The following is a 20,351-nucleotide window of genomic DNA, read 5'->3' as shown; positions in this document are numbered from 1 at the left end:
CAAGAAAGGCTAAAGGATGGTGCATTGTGAGGTTTGTTGAGAATAAACTTGAGCAACTGACCTATCTGAGCAGACAGGTAACAACATTAACTTGTACAAATGCTTAAGAAGGCAAGTGGAAGGGGAGAAAGAGTAAAGGGAGGCACATAATTTGGGAAATATGGTCAATGTGATGAATTAGCTTTGTGGTCTCCCATAAAGCAATAATAGGAAAGTTCCACATTTCCTAGGAAAACCATGCAATATTAAACAGACTACATTATGAAACTTTTTGTTCCCTCCCACAGGATCCTGACAGAATGGAGAAGAAAAATCAAAGTGCTGCTCTGCCAATTTCTGAAATAAAGATTTTTTATTTCCCTTCCCTTGTATTTACATTTACATGCAACACGCTCTTTCAGAGACACAAAGGCACATATACTGTAGAAAGAAAACTTTGTTTAGATACATAAGCCTTACAGGTTATGTGCTTACTCTAAGAAATAGTCCCTCATAGGGTCATTAAGTTCATTTTATCCGGTAAAAGAATATTGATTCTACAGTTCATACACAGCATGCAAGTAATTCTCTTCTCTATTACGAATTTCAGGCTTTGCGAAACTGTCACAAAGATAAAATTATTTTACAACAGGCATGCTCTCTTTCCTTCCTTGCTGCTTTGAAAAAACTTGTAATATAAAACTATGAAGTATACTCTAAAAGTGGTATGTTTTCAGTTCAGATTGTGCTGAGTTTTGGAGCAGACTGAAAAGGGATTAAATATAAAGAAGTGGCTCTACTTACATGATATGTTTACCTGGATTACATGGGGGTAGCAGAATAAGCAAATACAGGAAGTCCTCGACTTACAACCACTATTGAGTCCAAAATTTATGTTGTTAAGTGAGACATTTGTTAAGTGGGTTTTGCCCCATTTTATGATATTTCTTAACACAGTTGTTAAATGAATCAATGCAGTGTAAACTGAATGAATATTACAGAACATTATAACGTAAAGATGGGACATGTGGAAGACCAATGATAGGATTGATTATATGCTATAGAGCAATGGCCTCCAACCTTTTGGGTGCCAGGGACCAGTTCCATGAGGGCAGTTTTTCCATGGATTGGGGGGGCATGATTTCACACGCTGCCTGGATCACACGTGTGTGCAGATGGGACTTTGCTTACTTGCACGGACTGGTTCTTGCGGGCCCCAGACTGGTCCCAGTCCATGGACTGGGATTTGGGTACCCCTGCTATAGAGAATGCATTATACTATATACTAATTATACACATACTTTAAAATTCCTATTCCTACTCCATGAAACAATTTAATTATAAAGTTTCTTACATTCATTTTATGTTGGGAGAAGAGATAATCCCATGAATGTTGACTTAGTTTTTACCAGGTGCATATAATTGTTTCCTTGACTGTATTTAATTCTACAATTTGTATTTTATTTCCAGATTCTAAAACAAAAAACAAAATACAAAACAGTCTAATTTATTTAGTGAGGAACTACTTGAAACTGTGTGTTTTTAAAAGTTCTGCCCCAGTTTAGAAACCTTACAAACTACTTATTCATCCTTATCTCAAAAGTGAAGTTACCTCATTTTTAGTAAATGAAGTTAAGTAATTCACTTTACTGTTGTATCAAATCCATGGCTGAAGTTGGACGGTGATTAGTGATAAAATCATCCAGTTATTGTAGCTTTTTAGACAAAAATTTGAACCCTGGTTTTTCCATTCTTATTAGCATATGTTGTATGCTATTTTATGTTCCTGGAAGATCCAATTATCATACTTCCTGGAAACAGACATTCTGGTGAAGGAAAAGTATAGGATAAGCCCTTAAGTATCCACTTCACAATTAAAGGCCAAGAAAACAACATATTCCCCTTAAGTGTGGCCCGTGGCTACCAAAATATTGCCCATCCCTATACTATACAAATGGGTTTTCCACTTTGTTTCAGTATTTCCTGAATTACCTCATGGCATTTACTGAAATTAGATACAGTATAGGGCAACCCAGCTTCTAATTTTCATCCACAATGACAAAGTAATCCTTCCACAATGGGAACACTGTTGGTCAATTACAGGCTTTCCCAACCTGGCTCCTTCTCATTGTGTTGGGACTGCCTACTGCCTAATTCTGGGTGGCTGCTGCCTCAACATGCTGGACTAGTAATCATAGGTGGCTATCATATAAATTTTGGGTAAAACTCAGGTCATTTTTAGAGTATTGAGTTCTTAACTTTTTTTTAACAATTAATCACTACCTAGTGACAATGAGATCTCTGTTGATAACAAAATTGTGCATCAGAAGATGTAAAGCAAACAATTCCCATTGATCAATACATTCCTATAAGAATAATTGCTGTATGGACTTCCGGTGGGACGGCGCGCCGATGGCGGCTCTTTCGGAGCCGTCCCCTTGGGAAGGCGTCAGAGCCAGCATGAACAGCGGCCAACAGCTGTTCAGCGGCTTGGAACCTTGTGCCCCGGGCAAAGGGGTCGAGGTGAGTATTCCTGGATAGGAGTAGAGTCCCAAAAGCTCTCCCCTTATTTTGGGAGAGCGAAATTGGGTACTCCTCCAGAGTCCGGGAGATCTCCGTCTCCCAAGCGCCTTTGTTCCCTTTTTGGGGGGGAACAAAGCTAGTCGTTGCCTCCACTTCTGTGAATTACAGAGAATTGTGAGCAAAAAATAAGCAGACGGAACTGACCAGGGGAAACTGGACTTGAGTAACTTAAGACTTTAACTCAATTTATTAACATCTTCTTTAAAGTTAAGTTGAAATGAGGGAAAAAAATGGCTGCGGTTTGCTGTTTCTCTATAGATGAGAGTGATTTTTCTTTTTAACTTTCACTTTCCTGCAGCGCTGAATGAAGAGGGAAATTGTTACCCCTTGGCTTAGGGTTGTAACATTGACATATTTTGGGGGGTTTATGGAAAGTTTTGGTGACTATTTTTTGTTTTCTTTTAATGGAGAGAATTCTGGATTTGGATTTTGGATTTTTCCCCCCCTCTTTTTTTTCTCCGAGGCTTGGATTAAAGAAGTTTGAAAAATGGCTTTGTTTAATGGAACTTCCGCTTTGTTTAAAGATTTTCAACAGTCTAATTCTGAATTCATCTCCTCTTTATCCTCACCGATGGCTTCGTTTGAAGATTTATAAAAGGTTTTGAAATATAATATCTGCTTTGCATGGTACTGCAGATTACATAGAGGTCGGAATGGAGGAAAAAGTGGAGCCTGTAAAAGTGGAAATTGGACTGGAAATGATTCAAGAGGAAGATTTGGATTTTTCTTTATGGAAGGAGGGANAAAATTTACAAGGATACAGAGAAGAGGCAGTGATGGACTTAGCTGTGACTTTGGGATGTAATTTTAAAGAAATACTTATAGAAATGGAAAATTATGGTATTGCATTTCAAGGGAAGCAGTTGGGGGATATTATTGCTTATTTCTTAAGAGTATCTTGTAATGAAATTATACAGGTTCTTTTGTTTGAGATATTAAGGGAATAATTTTAAAGAATTCTTGGAGGAGGAAATGGGGTATATCGGTGGAATTGTGGAATTATAAGGGGTTTCTGAATTTTAGTGGCTAAGAGATGTTACTTTTGATATGATTAATTAACACTTTGGGATGTAATTTTAAAGGTAATGAAATTATATAGGGTTTTGTTTAGAGAAAAAAAAATTAATAATGATGGTTTAGATTAATAAAACTGATATATCCTTTTTTCTTATTTTAAAAGATCATAAATATTTGATTATGGCATTAATTGTAGGGGTGATGGTATATTATATATAATTGTAGGGGTGATGGAATGTATTATATATAATTGATAAATTGAAGATATGGCAAAGTTTCTTGTATGATTAAGGGATTGGTGAGGATGGATTGGCTACATTTAGATAGATTATACTAGCTTATATTTGATTATCTTTTTATGAGTTAAAGTATGTTTATATTAGATTAGTTTATATTGGGTAGTTTTATATAGATTTGGGAAGATGAATGCTTAATCCTGTAATCAGTTCTGGGAAGTCTGGGGGGGTTGGGGGGGATGGGGGTGGGAGGGAGTATAGAAATAGAGTTAATAGTATTGACTTAAGGGGGAAGTAGGATACATTAAAATAATAATAGATTATTCATATGTATAACTGAGTTAATTATATTGAAATAATTTGAATTGTATAAGTATGATTTTGTTTTGATTAATTGATGGCCTTGCCACCATGTTAAATAAAAACCAATAAAAATTTTGTTGAAAAAAAAAAAAAGAATAATTGCTGTAAGAATATATGTGTTTCTGTCTGTTTACAGAAAAAATAAAGAGCATTTCAAATTAGTTGGCCAAAGCAAAACAAGAAGCATGGGAACAAACAAGTGTTAATAGCAGATCAACTCTCAATAAAGTTTTCCAAAAACGTTTTTCTCTCCCCCTCCCCTGCCTCCTTGGTAGATTTATTTTTATTGTTGTGGGAAATAGGCATGGTTATTACATATTTCATGTGAGGCACAATATGTGTTTTGACCTGTTTGAAAACACTAGAGTTTTCATTAAGATTGGAACATTGCCAAGCAATGACATTTTGCAAGCTGTGATAGATACTGTAATACAAAACATACATTACACTGTTCATGGAACTATTATCAGCTTGAATGCTGCTTCATATCAGTGCTGAAGCTTTGTTTATAATACTCCTGCCACCTACAATATGAACAGCCTGTGATAGCTTGGGTCCATATGGATAGGAAATACCAGGAGTATATGAGCAACATTTTTTTCAGTTCAGAATCACTGTGAAGCTCCTTTTTCAAATGCATATGCTCTCACCTGTGATATTAAACCAGATCTGGCTGAGCCCAGCATCAACACTGATCACTCCCACCATGTGGTTCACAGGATCTGTTTCCATGACTGCAAAGTTGAAATGAGGTTCATCAAAAGCTAATAGTTCTGAGGAGGGGAGGGGCTTTGGGATCCAGTCAATGTGAAGCCTCACACTGGAGGAAAGTTGGGGGGTGCCACCATCAGTAGCCTTGACCTGCCAAAAGAGAAAAACTTTAGTTCATATAGATCAAAGGTCTGAAAGATAATATGTTCACATTGATGAGCTCCTGCCATGCTTGTGACACATTCCTGCCTAAATGAAACTTCTATACTTTTAGGATGGGATAATACAAAAGAGTTAAGCAAACATAATATCTCAGGATTAATATATTTATTGATTTGTATTGCTTATACAACCCAATACATGCAGGATGAATCATATTTTTACATTCTTTAAACTAATTAATCAAGGCACACAGATTTATTTACATCCCTAACTATGCCAAGGATTGAGTGATAATGGTTATCAGTAGGATGAATAAATCACTGCCAAAAATGAATAAATAAAACCATTGCCAAAATCTAAAATCCAAGCTACAAGTATTTTCTATTATTTCAATGAATAAATCTAATTAGGTAAAAAAAATCCTCCTACATTAAAAAAATGAACCATGGTCTGAATGCTCAGCTTAAACCAATATACTGGTCAACACAAAGAAACATAAGAGTCCTTGATAACAGGTTCCTCTATTCAGGTGCCTCCAGGATGATTATAAGTACATCTTAAATTTCATTGGCCTCTCTTTTTGTTATTGTGCTTTATGAAGTCTTGCTTGTGTTACTACAGGTAATCCCAGCTTAACAACTGCCCTATTTAGCAAGTGTTTGCAGTTATAAAAAAGTAACTTTAAGTGCTAAAAAGTAACTTTGTTTACAATTATCACAACATCCCCATGGTCACTGATTGAGATTTGGGCACTTTGCAACTGCTGGGTGTTTTTGCATTCTGTGGTCGTGTGATCATCATTTGTGCACTTCACAGCTGGCTTCTAACAATCAGTCAATGGAGAAGCCAGCATTAAGATATCGGCCATAATCACACAATGTCTTAACAACCGTGGTGGAAGTCACCATGATCATATGATGTCACTGTCAACTCTACAATGAACCTGACTGCAGCCATTTCCTTCGTTCTAAGTTGCCAAAGATTGAGATGGGGATGGAGGATTTCTACTAGTCTAAACACTTTACTGTCCCATGGGAACCAAGGTAATTTCTATCAGTTTGATAGGGGCTGGAGCATTTAGTTAGAAAGCCCGCCAAACTCTTCTATTGGAGAACGTAGCTAATTGCATAGCACTGGGGTGGGAAGTTTAATTTTGTAATACTGTTGCTCTCTGAAGGGAACTTCAGACTTGGTTTCACTTTTGACGGTGCTGATACTATGTAACCAATAAAGATGTTCTTTGAGGAAATCTCAAGCCTCGGAGTTCTGATTTGTTTGGTCTTGTCTACTGGAACCTTCACAATCTCACTTAATGACCATATAACTTAGAAAAGAAGTTGCTGACCCCAATTGTGGTTGTTAAACAAAGACTACCTGTCTGTCATTTTGCACTCAGCTTGATAGATGAACTAAGCTCTTACTTAATTCTACATATAATTTATTATCTTCAGGATGTGTTTTCCTTTGAAATGGTAAATTAAAAGATTCTACTGTAAATAAAATATCTAGTTCAAAGAATTCAGCTTTAATTAACTGAACAGATGGCATACTCTGGAAAAAAATTAATTTGTATGCAAAGATTTCATTAAGTAGTAAAAAACAATACATGCTACTTATCAAAACCCTTTCCCCATTCTTCAGTGTGACCTAGCATTGCCTAACTACACCATGCATCATCAATGCCATTTTAATTCCCTTTTCCAACGTTCCTTTAACCTGGGTTGGAGAAATATGTTACATTTTTAAGGGAGTTAAAAAATAGCCTTCGTTGAATTGTTTCAAAACTGATTAATGTCAAATAGTTATTAAAGTTTTTTTTTCTTTTTAATGCTACCAGAGTCCAGTTTAACTACAGCCACAAGAGGGGAAAAAAAGTGTAAATCACAGGGAACAATACTATTTCATATCATTCCCATATTCAGAAAGACGATCATCTGTTTAGTCTCCTTATGCTTCTAATGATACTCACTGTAAGTATGTTGTATTCTTGGGCAGAAAATGCCTTTTGGGAGAACACTATGCCTGTTACTGTATGGATGCTGAACAGTCCCTCACTGTTTTCTTCTAGGCTGTAAGTGATTTGGCAATTTAGTCCCTCATCGCGATCTGCAGCAATCACCCTGTAGACTGGCAGAGGAGTTTCAGATGCTGCTTTTTCTGGCAGCTGAACCATAAACAACTTTTGGGAGAAGCTGGGAGGATTGTCGTTAACATCAAGGACCTGGATTACCACTCTACTGCTAGACTGCAAAACCGGATCCCCATTGTCTGAAACTGAAACCTGCAAGAAAAAGCCAGTAGGGAGTCCCGTCAGAACACAATGGAAAGTTAAGAACCTCTTTATAATATAGGCAAGCACTCCTTTCCAGGCAAGAAACTCGAATTCAAATATGATTCATCTAAAGATGACTGAAGTCAGTCTTCAACAGTTTGTTGCATGCTGGACTACACTGACTGGATTGATAGATGAGTTATACAGTCAGATATGGAAGGCCACTCAGTCAAGAACAAGCGCCTTAAGCCTAAAACAAAGTTGTTGGAAACAGGAAGTGTTATTGTTGCAAAAAGGAAAGATCATCAGCAGAAAAAGAAAAAAATACAATTACTATGTTTGCGTGTTTAATACAAAGATACAGCCGATATTTGCAACCCAAAGGTGGAAAAGATTAACTGACCAAGTCATTGGTCTGTATCATGGAACTCACAGGCACCAATATACTCAAAAACAACTTGCTTGATGGACCATACAATCTTTATTTCCAAGAAGGCTTCTGCACTATGGACATACAACCAATGCTCCCACAAAATAGAAATGATAGAAAGTTGAAGCCCTCTCCTTTGTTTAAAAAAGCCATTTATCTTAATTTCATAATAAATGGCTTTTTTAAAAAAACATAAATGGTTGTACCCATTACACCAGCCATTTTGTAAGAGTGCCCCTAATACTGTATGTTCTCAAAGATCTAACTATGCCCACTAGCTCAAAAGATGATAGGCTTCTTCGCTAAGCTAGGCCTGCTGGATCGTTTAAGCAAAAAAACAAGAAAACAGGAATTCACATTAAAAAGTTTGGTATATGTAGCAGAACCTAGGAATAAATTTAGTAAAAATCCTCAGAAGTAAACATACTGGAATCTGCATTTCTAAACTGAAGCAAACGTTTGTCTAATTCAGTCCTTTCTTAGTTAGGACATGGCACGAACAACTATCTCAATCTTAAAGGTATTGTTACTCACTTTATAGGTTTCATTTAATAACCATGTGGTCATTAAATTAAGTAAGTCAACATTTTGTTTATACCATATTTTCTCAAGTGGCAGTAAATTAATGACCATGTTATATTCTTCATGGTTTAGGGAAGACATCCTTAAAATACTGCCCTCCAGATGGGTTTAAATCTGATATTTTCCAGCATTAATGTTCTGGATAAAAGCAACATGTGGGAACAGACATCCAGAACATCTGGATGCATCAGCTTGGCTTTGGCACAAGATTTCCTGCTCTAGTCTTCGGTTAGGAAGTCAAGTCATGAGATATTTCTTAAGCTGGCACTGGGTGCAGAAACACAAAAATGCAGAACAAGCAATTATCTTCTTAAGCAATTTGGGAATGATGGAATGAGTCTTCCTCCTTCTCCACTATCTATGCTCTGACTTGTAAGGAAATGTCTTTGAGGATTTTTTTTTTTAAAAAAACTACTTACAAGTAAATAAAACTAATTGCAACTTCATCATTACTCACCTCTAAGATATGTTCAGCCTTGTGTTCACGATCTAGCTGCTGAGAAGTGGTGTAAATCAAACCTATTAGGGGAGAAAAGAGCATTGTGAGATCCAGGGACTGTAGTCCACGTGATCCTCACCTGTGGCACTAATGTCAGCCAATCTTCAAAATGAAATTACCCTGCAGCAAGTCAATGCTATAAGCGAAAGAACTTTATATATTAAAAATACTTCCTGCCTCCTAAGCATGGAAGCTTTCCGCATGTCCTAATTAACTAAAGTGATTTTAATTCATCCCCTTCCCAAATGTTCAACAAATGTTCATTGTATTATAATGTCCAGATTGTTAAGCCTCCATCATCAGATAAATTATTTAAATGTCAAAATAAATAGACTGGGTTGTGTAGAGGGAAGATACTTTAGGATTGTACATAGAAACCCATAAATATTGGTCCATCTACCTCTGTGATGTTCTATCTATCTATCTATCTATCTATCTATCTATCTATCTATCTATCTATCTATCTATCTATCTATCTATCTATCTATCTATCTATCTATCTATCTATCTATCTATCTATCTATCTATCTATCTAATCTATCTATCCATCCATCCATCCATCCATCCATCTAAAATTTATGTGCTGCCCATCTCACTAACATACACTGTCACATGACTCATATTAATTAGCTATAGCTCCTAAAATTTTCAACTTTAAAAAAAAATCAAATCAATCAGGAATTGGATTAGAGGTATATTCCATGCAAAGATGTACTGTGACTTTGTTTTTTTGTTTTTACTGAAAATGTGTCTGAAAGTTGAATGCTTTGTTTTTGAATACAATTTATGTCTCCAAAGCTGAGAATTTGCAACACCTGTTATGGCTTATTCTTATATTTCACAGGAATTATAGCAATCAACTAAACTACAAACAGTCACATACCGGTTAAATAAATGGGAAACAAACTCGGCAACAGATCTCTCTATATATACTGACCACATCACTTGTTTATTTAATTGTCCCATTATTTGTAGATTGCAACATGCAACAACGAGCAAACATTTTCCTAAAAGATGATACTATTACCCACCATCACCCACTTTCATAAAAAGAATATATAAAAAGAATGCCAACAACAGTACAGTAAATGCCCAGAGCAACATGCATTCAAAGATAATTCCAAAGACTTTTTATTGGAAAAATAAGTTTGTTTATGCTGCATTTTGAAGATCAAAACATAGATTTAAATCTTTTTTTTCTCATATGCATAGTTTGAAGTTTATCTTATCTTCAGGCAAAAGGAGGTCTGGAAAATGTCATGATTGTTGTACAGCTTTTGCAACTGAAATTACAGTAGATGGAAAAACCCACCACTGTAATCCTTTGAATAACTTTGACTTGGGATAAAGTAATAAATATTAGACAAGATTCTGAATCTTATTGGTTACTGATTAATAAAAAGATAGAAGCCTACTGACTACTTACTCCCCCTATGAGATTCAGTACCGTGAGATTCAAATGAAGGAAAATATCTAGTTATAGTCCACACAGGAAAAAAAAAACTAAATCAGAAAAGAGCAAGCAAAAGAGGATCCAAACAGTTCCTCCTGCTATTGCAGAACAGGTAGACCTCAAGTTACGATCACAATTGAGTCCAAAATTGATGTTGCTAAGTGAAATATTTGTTAAGTGAGTTTGCCCCGTTTTACCACTTTTCTTGCCACAGTAGTTAAGTGAATCATTACATTTGTTAAGTTAGTAACAGGGTTGTTAAGTGAATCTGGCTTCTCCATTGACTTTGCTTGTCAGAAGGTCGCAAAAAGTGATCATGTGACCCCGGGACACTGCCACCGTCATAAATACGACAAGCATCTGACTTTTGATCACGTGACGGGGATAAGTCACTTTTTTCAGTGCCGTTGTAACTTTGAATGGTCACTAAATGAACTGCTGTAAGTTGAGGACTACCTGTACTAAACAATTTCTGTTTTCACTAGCTTAAATGAGGAAAACAGTCTTTACAAATGATTGTGCAAATTATTACCTTGTTAAAAAGCATAATAAGTACAATAGAAATTCTTGCAAATTAATTGGAGTATGCAAAGAAGACTACACCTATCTCTCTTCTTCTCTCTCCATTAAGAAAATAGAATTCACTGTATGTATGACAGCCTAACAGCCTAGCACAACCCTATTGTTGGCGAATATTTCGCACTGCAAAAGCAGGATCCTTGCCAAGAGTCTGAACTGCTGTAAAAATGGCCAGTGCATTACATACGACTTGGTGAAAGACATCAGGGATGCAGATCTACTATTGATAGAATATTCCATGGGGAAAAAGCAGATAAAATACTGCTCCAGGGATTGTGCTACAAGTACAAGGGCTGCAGTCTGCAGGCACTACTTGTTCATTACTTTTTCCCTTCTAGGGTTTATGTATATTCAGCTTTGGCTCCCATTATAAACTACTTTAAGACGAAAGAACGCAATGTGTTAGGACAAGCTGCATTTAATGGACTTGTGTGTTCTGTATGGTGTGTTGTTGTTTTTTTCATCCTACATCTAAGCATGAACAGAAGATCCCAAGGGCAACAACGAAACTATAAAGGAATGTTTGCATATATCTCAAGTGTATGTTTTTTTCCCAATGCATGTATGTAAGCTGACAGCAGAATCAGACTTGCTATGCATACAAGACCAAAGAAACATGTCTAATGTGTATCTGTCAAGTCTGCCAACTTTGGTTGTAGGTGCTTAAACAATCAATAATGTTTTATTTATTATCTAAATTCTTTTATCATTGTCATGGTAGTTCTCTATTGTCCTCCCCCCATTTCTAAGTTTTACTGTAAGCTGCATAGAGATAAATTTATTAGCAATAAATAATGATAGGTGTTGATTTTTGAAACATTACACACTAGCAGCTTTCCAAAACAGTGTGCTCTCTTTATGATTCCCAGAACCACCAGTCAGCACAACTAAAGCATCCAGATACAAAAGTTATAACTGTAGTTTATCTACCACAAGTGAAAAGTTCCTTCATTAATGTAGATCGAAACTGGGGAAATGTATTATATGAATGGTCTTGACACATGTAATTAAATATCAGGGAATTCTTAGGCGTACCTCAGAAAATATTTTGCAGAACTCTGTTTGGAATGGCAGAGTAGGTAACAGTTAGCAATATTTGGGAAATGCTTTATGTAGAAGAGGAGGCATGGAAATCAGATTTGCTCTTCAACAGGTCATTAAGAAAAGCATGAATGTGAAAAATAAAATTTACCGCATGTTTCTTGATTTATAAAGGCATTGGGCCTGAAAATATGGAATTCCCAGCACAATTATGGAGATAGAGGTAAAGAGTTTCAAATTCATTCATAAAATTTATTTGCCATCCATCTCGTATCCAATGGCTCTCAGTAGAAAATGAACAGAAAAATGATGAAACAGTATAACACTGGATCTACCAGTATTTTATGACAGGTAGTCATATTATAAAGTAGTCCTAGCAATTGGACTCAGGATTGCCATTGCTAAGTGAAGTAATGGTATCACTGGTTGCTGTCGTAATCCCAAGATACACGGATCATTTAAGTGGGAAAAGGTGGGAGTCCCAGAAGAACAGGGTGCCAGGGGGGTGGGACCATGAAGGGCTTGGGAGAATCAGGAAAGAACCGGGATAGGCCACATGTAAGCCAGGGAAGGTCTCAAGAGGGTCTGAGATGGTCAGGACAGGGGATAGCTATATTAGATGGCTGCAGCCATAATAATCAAGTACTTGTTTTATAGTATTAGTATGTTTTATTCAAACATGCATACTTTTCTTGGCAAATACCTCCTAGACGCTTTAAAAAAACCCAAGCATTTTTAGTTCCAGCACTGGCTAGTAAAAAAAGCTATTTAAAACAACCTAAATGAGTATTCGTAGGAGAAAATCAACACATGGAAGAATACTTTGGGGGAAAGTGTAAAAGCTGCCTTTTAATTTGCCTCAATATTTATTGTGCACTACCAGTAGTAGGAAGGAGGCAAGCTGGTTTGGCTGCTTTGTGACTCCAGAATGCCTCAGACACACATATCCACCACTGATTTCCTTACAAGGTCAGTTAAACACCCCATAATGAGATCTTAGAGCAATTGTGGTTAATTGTTAATTACACTAATTCTATAATAGAGCTGTGGTGTTTCTGTTCCTGCCGAGGCGTGCAAAAATGAAATGCACTTGCGTGTTTTCCAGTAGCAAACCTTAGAAGATGCATGAAAAAAGGCCTTAGAACAAAGCTAACTGGAATGAATACAAATTGTCAATTGTCACTACAGTTTCTTGTCAAAAGATAGGAAGTGCAGATATCAAGCTATCTAGCTAGTTAGACGGACAGATGGAAACTGGAGATGCAAATTGCTAAAGAGAGGAGAGACTATTTTCCCCCTAAAGAGATACATTAAGGCTTGAGCAGGGGGTTGGACTGGAAGATCTCCAAGGTCCCTTCCAATTCTGTTATTCTGTTAGAAATCCTAGTTTTTAACTTTCTTAATTATATTTCATGATTTCTAAATGTCTATTAAAAACAAGAAATAAATATGACAAACCGGCATTCAGAAGGGTGTATTACATTATTTCACTGGTCAGGAAATTTAACTCCTTACTAAGTCACATTCACATATTGCACTGACTGAGAGACCCAGATCTCAGTCAAGACCTGCCAATCTTCATAAGTTACTTTACAAGTAAGTCCTATAAAAGTGCTGCATATATGAATGAAAAAATTTCTTCAAGTGACTGGAAATACATTTTCCCCTTCTTCCCCTATTCTACATATCTAAAAATCTGAATTATACAATTCTGATGACAGATAAGTTTCCAGAAAAAATATAATGGTAACAATTATACAGATTGTGTACTCATCTACTCAATGCAATGTCAGGATAGTATGTTTCGGCTTCATCCATCACCTATCTCCATTAGTACATAAACTTCCATGACAGATTAATGCAGGCCTCAGCTGTACAATTTTTATGCCCTTTTTGGTGTACAGATTATGCATATATTGGAAACTCAATCAAAACATACTTTCAAAAGGGCAAATGCCACCATTCTAATTTCTGCCCTAAAAACACCCTTTTAAATAAACAAATAATTTGAGCATCTGTATAACTACAAGCTAAACATGATTAAAAGCATGGTGTCTTCTATTTGTGGAAAATAATAATAATAATAATAATAATAATAATAATAATAATAATAATAGTAGTAGTAGTAGTAGTAGTAGTAGTAGTAATAATAATAATAATAATAATAATAATAATAATAATAATAATAATAATAATAATAATAATAATAATAATAAAAGTTGGAAGGGATCTTGGAGGTCATCTAGTCCAACCCCCTGCTCAGGCAGGAAACACTATACCATTTCACACTATACCATTTCAGACAAATGGCTGTCTGGTCTCTTTTTAAAAACTTCCATTGTTGGAGCATTCACAGCTCCAACTGGATTAATGTAAATGTTTTTTAAAGATGTTTTTTTAACCTTTTTATTGTATTTTAATGAATATTAGTTGTACATTTCCTGTAAAACATATTCTCCATTTGTAATCAAATGTGTGTGTGTGTGTGCACTAGTGGAACACCTTCCTCCTATTTCTTGTCACTAAAGAAAACCAAAGACATGCTTGAACAAGTACAGCCTTCTTCTTGTGAGTCACCAAAAACATTCAATTTCACTCCATTTCTTCTAGCAAAGGCAGAGTTCATGCCAAAGCCCTTCCTCCCTACCTAGCTTGAGAACTTTAGAATTGAAGGAAAAAAGTAGTAAAAATATAGGATCTGCCCGCCTCACTACATCCATATTATGAATAAAGATGAAGTGGATCTTTCTAATGTTTCCTTTCAAAGCAATTTGCGCTGATTATTTTCCGTAATCCCATTATGATTGAGAGGGGGATATCTTCTCTATTCAAAGTCTCTGAAGTCTTAAATTGGAGTAGTGAGTTTAACAGCTAGATTTTCTCCAGTGTGTAAGAACAGATTGTTCATAGTTGGTTGCATGCATATATTCAGACTGTGGATCAAGTAATCTTGGGGGGGAAAAGTAAATTCAAACTTGCTTCCAAATCTGAATTTCTGGCATGGTCTAATTATCAAAGAATAGAAAAAAGTAGTGCTAGCGGGCTCCTAAGGCAGAGGAGACTCTGCCAACATTGTTGGAAAGCTCAGTGAAATAGTAAGAAATAAGTTAATTCATCGAAACACTAAAGAATACTTTGGGGTTTAATAGAAGATAGGTACCAGATATCAGGGCGATCCGTAACTTGTTTCAGCTCATGTGCCACAATCAGAGAAACTAGTTCCTCACAGAATCCCATGTCCTGATGCTTTAACTACAACTACAATCTTTAAACTACTGCAGAATTAGAAAATAGTTATTGTTATATGACAAGCTGAAGTGCAAAATGCTTATGTACAGGTGCTTAAGAGTAGGTGGATTAGTACTACTTGTGATAAATAATTACAGCATGTAGATATTCATCGTAGAATTTTCTATTATAGATATATGTTATAATCACGAATACATGCATGCTGTTAATAGCTTATTTATTCACAGAGTATCATACCTACACATTGTTGAAACATAGGACACAAGGACCGTCCATTACAGTTCACTGGTTACAGGTTGTGGCTCAGTCTCGCATTCATGAAATGGGTCATGCATTCATGAGGTACATTTTCTATTTAGTTCACATAGCTGGAAACTATACCGAAAGATCTCAAAAGCTAGCAAGTATAATTGGGTTAGAGGTAGTAAGGCTATCCCTGTTCATTAAAATAATTACAGTTAAGAAAAATGTAAGCATTTTATTTATGGGGGGAAAAAACATGATCCGATCCTATATCATCCAATAATTTGCCTCCATTTTTCCAGATAGACCCCAGGTTTCCTCTGCTTTACTGAGTGATAAGTAATGTAGCAATGCAAACTTGTAGTAGCAAGTAATGTAGTCCAAAACATTTAGAAAAAGTTAGGCTGTCTATACAATATTCTGAAACTACTAGCAAATTCATTTTCCGAGTGTGGAAAATGTGTCACATAATCAATTCAAAACAGTGCATAAATCTGAAAAAAAAATAATCAAAATACAATAAATTTTAATTAATTAAACAGGATTAATAAAAAAATATATGCATTAAAATGGGGGGATTGGAAGACACACCATCTATTACAGTCACACAGGAAAGTTCTGGTTTTAGCCAAAATGTTTTAATTAAAATCAGAAGGAAAGTTTTAATAAGCTTGGGTGAATCCCAAGAATTACAAAACTATCTTTCGGTAGGTAAAAAGCAAACAGAGCATTTTAACATTTCAGTTATAATGCTCCAAGCATACAAAATATAGAAGGCTGAGAGAGGAGAAGTGGAAAAAGAATGGAATAAAGGTTTTTAGTTCACTAACTGGTGTACTCCATATTGCAACACTTTTTGTGTCTCCACATTCTGAAACCAGTCACTTTTTTTCCCTTCTCTTAAAAAACTAAATAAAATTTCATTACTACCACCTCAGGACTGAAACTCAGTTCTAAAACAAATGTTTTGCAAAGTATTATTTACAATTAGCATTGTTGACATAAGTTATATGGATAGGGAAAAAAGACAGTTTACAAACTGTAAAGAGTGAATATGTTTTGGTTAAACAGATGTCTAATAATGAACAATTTTATCAACTATAGTAGATAAAAGTTAAACTATTTTATCAGCATGGCTGCAAACTTTAATTGAAAAATAAAATAAACAAGAAGTACCCAATGAAAGAAGTTGTAGGAAAATACAATACAAATCCAGGAAGCTGAAAAACAATATAGGAAACAAGAAGGTAACCTAAATACTTAATTTACAAAAAGAAAGGAACTGGAAATTCAGACTGCCTGGAAGATCAAAGCCTCAATTCTTTGCTGTTTGGGATAGAATGACTGTGTTCCTACTTTTATTTATTTTCTTATTTTACAGTATTTATATGCTAGCTATTTTGCAAGACTCTGGGTGTCTCACAATATGGAACCTTGATTTTTGAAGTCTAATTTGTTGAACAAAACATAATGATTAGGTACTGAAACCAAAATGAGTGGGTTCACACATTATGTAAATTAAAACCAAATCAAACTATAAGTTAGTGTGATTTGTGAATGCAGTCACTGTATTTACTTGATACTGAACAAAGGATGCTCTGGACCCTGAAACTAGAACTGCACAAAGTATGTAAAATTCTCAGGAAAAAAAATTAAACTTACTAAGAACTCATAATAGTAGATAACATTAATTATCACACATTACATAATTCCTCTCTAATTAGAAACATATCATATACCAAATGTCTATCCCATATATTTCTTTCAGCAATGGAACACACAGGAGTGCCTTTTTTATGATCTTCAGGCACTACATACTGGGAGATTGAAGCATCAAAGCCCAAAACCATTAAGGACATCATTACTAAAATCTTGACATCTGAATTGTAACACACAGATAGCCAATGCAATTATTTTAGGTATAATATTATGTAGATTCTGAAGGATAATAGCTGAATCGGACAATAGTCTCATTGCTGCATTCTGTATTAGTTACAGTTTCTGGATCATTGCCAAGAAATATATTTGTTCAGCATCTTTCAGTAATCTTAATGTGAAATTAATAAGAGCATTAACTGCTCTGCTTAATATGAGTTATTACTGCTGAGACAGGCAAAGCAGAGCTTCAATCTATTGCAGGGGTGTCAAACTCAATTTCATTGAGGGCCGCGTCAGCATTGCGGTTGCCCTCAGGGGGCTGGGTGGGTATGGCCAGGGTGGGTGCGGCCTACTGGGTGGGCATGGATGGAGTCGATGTGGCCTACTGGATGGGCATGGGCAGCTCTACATCGTTCATGTCAAGGGTGCCTGTGGGGGCCTGGGCAGAAGTGGGACAGATCTGAGGGTCAGAAGGGGGTGGGACTGTGGCAAGCGCCAAGGCATGGTCCATTTCTTCATTCCTCACAAAGGGTGACACCTCTCCAGCATGCACCCGGGGCGGGGCCGACGCGGCAAGGGCTGGTTCCTCGCTGTTTCTAGACGGCCTTGTGGAGCTAAGACTGAATGCGTTCCAGTATAGATGGCCACCACAAAATTGTACATTGGCTCCCGGCCGGCCTGGGCCAGGGCCAAGGCAGCGGGGACCGTTCCCTCACTATTTCCAGGATGGCTTCGCGGGCCACATGAAACCACTTCGTGGGCCGCATCCGGCCTCCGGGCCTTGTGTTTGACATGTCTGATCTATTGGATTCAACTTCAGTTTATTGATCCTTCACCAATCTATTACAGCTTCTAGACCCTAGTTAAAAACCTCCATCACCATATTTAACTCAGATATCAGAAGGAAATAGATTTGCAGATTATCAGCATATTAATGGCATCTAGACCAGACACACAGATGACTTTACTCAGCACCTTCATAAGAATATTAAACAATAATAATGGCCCTAAAGAACAAACATTCTAAAACCACTCTCTGAAAGCAACCCTGGAGATAAAAATAACACCAGACATAGATAATTAACTCATTAGAACACCATGATCAGAGCTATATTCAGGAAGATTAACAGAACTGAATTCCACAGCATATGATCTGATGTCCCCGGTAGTTTTGTGACTAAAATCCAGGGCTGAAACCCACTACAATAATTTGGATAATCCAAATGAATGCATAAAATTGACTGACCTCTCAAACACCTTGATGAAAAATGGATATTTGTAAAGAAGTTATCTTTAAATAAATACCATAATCTCTTTTGACACAGAGAAAGTGAATTCCTAATATAAGTAGGCATTTCCAACATTCTAGACCAGTGGTTCTCAACCTGTGGTCGGGACCCCATTTGGGGTCGATCGACCATTTCACGGGGATCGCCAAGCAAGGCTGTCCGCCATTTTTTTCCGCCATTTTTTCCCCTTTTCCAGCGGGTGCCTTACCTCCCTTGGGCTGGGCCAGCTGGTGGTCGGCCTGCTCCGTCTCTGCCGCTTGCCAGCTACGCCTCGGCCGGCGCAGGGGGCGGAACCACACATGCGCGGCGCTCCCGGGCAGGGAAAGCCCTCGACTTACGACCGGTTGGGTAGTCCTCAACTTACGACCGGTTTAGTCCTCGACTTACGACCGGTTTAGTCCTCGACTTACGACCGGTTGGGGTCGCGGCATTAAAAAGGTTGAGAACCACTGTTCTAGACCCACCTCATCAGCCCACTTCTTCCAGATCCTAATAGCTAAAACAGGCAAAGATTAGGCTATATGTAGTAGCTGCAAATGCATTTTGGGGGAAAAATAGACCTGACTATGCTCTGGAGGATCCTCCAGATACTGTTACAAGTGTAGTATCATGTTTCAAATAGATACAAACAACTTTCTCTTTTATATGTTCATTTCAATGGATGACCAATGTTTTTAGAATGACAGTCAGCATTCTATAGTACAAAATCCCCTTTGTGATAAAAGCAATTCCATGAAACAGGACCATGACCTCTTTCTTTGCCCCCACACTGCATGTAAGAGGTACATCTTAAGACTCCTTCTTAACACCCCCTCTTTCCTACAGCTCCAATATGGACTCTTTGTTGTAGATATATCCTCTATATCTTGGTGGAGGGGGAAAACAAGCAATGTTGTCACTATTGGAGGAAAAGGCTGGCACAGACGCATGCCCACTTTGTTAATTAATGTTCTTCCCTTGCAAACGGGAAAATCTGAAATAAAAGGAATCTAGGAATTCACTGTTCTGATGATCACTTGTACAATTCTACAAGTTTCACAATTTATTCACAGGACTGTAATCAGTAATGGCTCATTTGAACTATATTAGTTCTAGATATATCCTATCTATCATAGTTCCAGGAAACCAATTAAATCTCAGATCAGATATAAATTTAAGATGATTTGACTGAAACTGCACTCTTATGGAGATTGCAAGATGTTAAACACCACTGAACGCAGTGGCATTTATTTGAAATTCACGAGTCCCACGGATTTCAATATAACTAATTTCCTAGTAAATGTTCATAGAATTACAGATTCTAATACAGGAGACACATTTTGAGAGGCAGTTTATTTTAAACCCCACTAGGATTTTAACTATCTTGGGGGATCTGTAATTTAAGATGCAGCTGACATAAATATAATGGTTGCAAAAAGTAAAGAATGATTAAGTTGGTATATCTTCTGCTAATACTAATAAGAAACAAGAACATGAAAACACAGTCCATGAGTATAGAAACTGAAAAGCAAGTGGAATTTGGTAACATTAATAACTTGTTGGCTAGGGAAGAAGTTACTGTAAGAGTTCAAGTTCTAAAAGACCATTTCAACTTAATTTGAAATGTCAATTACCTGTGGCATTTTCCTCTTCTTGAAATAGTATATCCTTGTTTTAAGAAGGACACATTTTACATGGAGGCATTTATAAATAAAGTAGAAGATCCTGGGTAACCACAGAAATTACTTCCATTATTGAGTGAGTTAGGAAAATGCTGTATTAACATTTACAGTATCTTAAAATTAA

General features: G+C 36.5%; 1 protein-coding gene across 1 annotated transcript in view; it reads right to left on the bottom strand.

Annotated features, from left to right (window-relative positions):
• The window catches only part of FAT2 (FAT atypical cadherin 2), an 82,492-nt gene that overhangs the window by 38,459 nt on the left and 23,682 nt on the right, over positions 1-20,351 (bottom strand). The window contains exons 4-6 of the mRNA XM_015824821.1: positions 8,793-8,854; positions 7,021-7,332; positions 4,829-5,039 (exon numbers count right to left, since the gene is read on the bottom strand). Coding sequence (XP_015680307.1) covers positions 4,829-5,039; positions 7,021-7,332; positions 8,793-8,854 — 585 coding nt within the window. The remainder of the gene's footprint in view (positions 1-4,828; positions 5,040-7,020; positions 7,333-8,792; positions 8,855-20,351) is intronic.

This window comes from Protobothrops mucrosquamatus, unplaced genomic scaffold (assembly GCF_001527695.2).
Source record: "Protobothrops mucrosquamatus isolate PMUCROS unplaced genomic scaffold, P.Mucros_1.0 scaffold2369, whole genome shotgun sequence".
Lineage (NCBI taxonomy): Eukaryota > Metazoa > Chordata > Lepidosauria > Squamata > Viperidae > Protobothrops > Protobothrops mucrosquamatus.
This window is presented reverse-complemented; position numbering and strand designations above follow the sequence as displayed.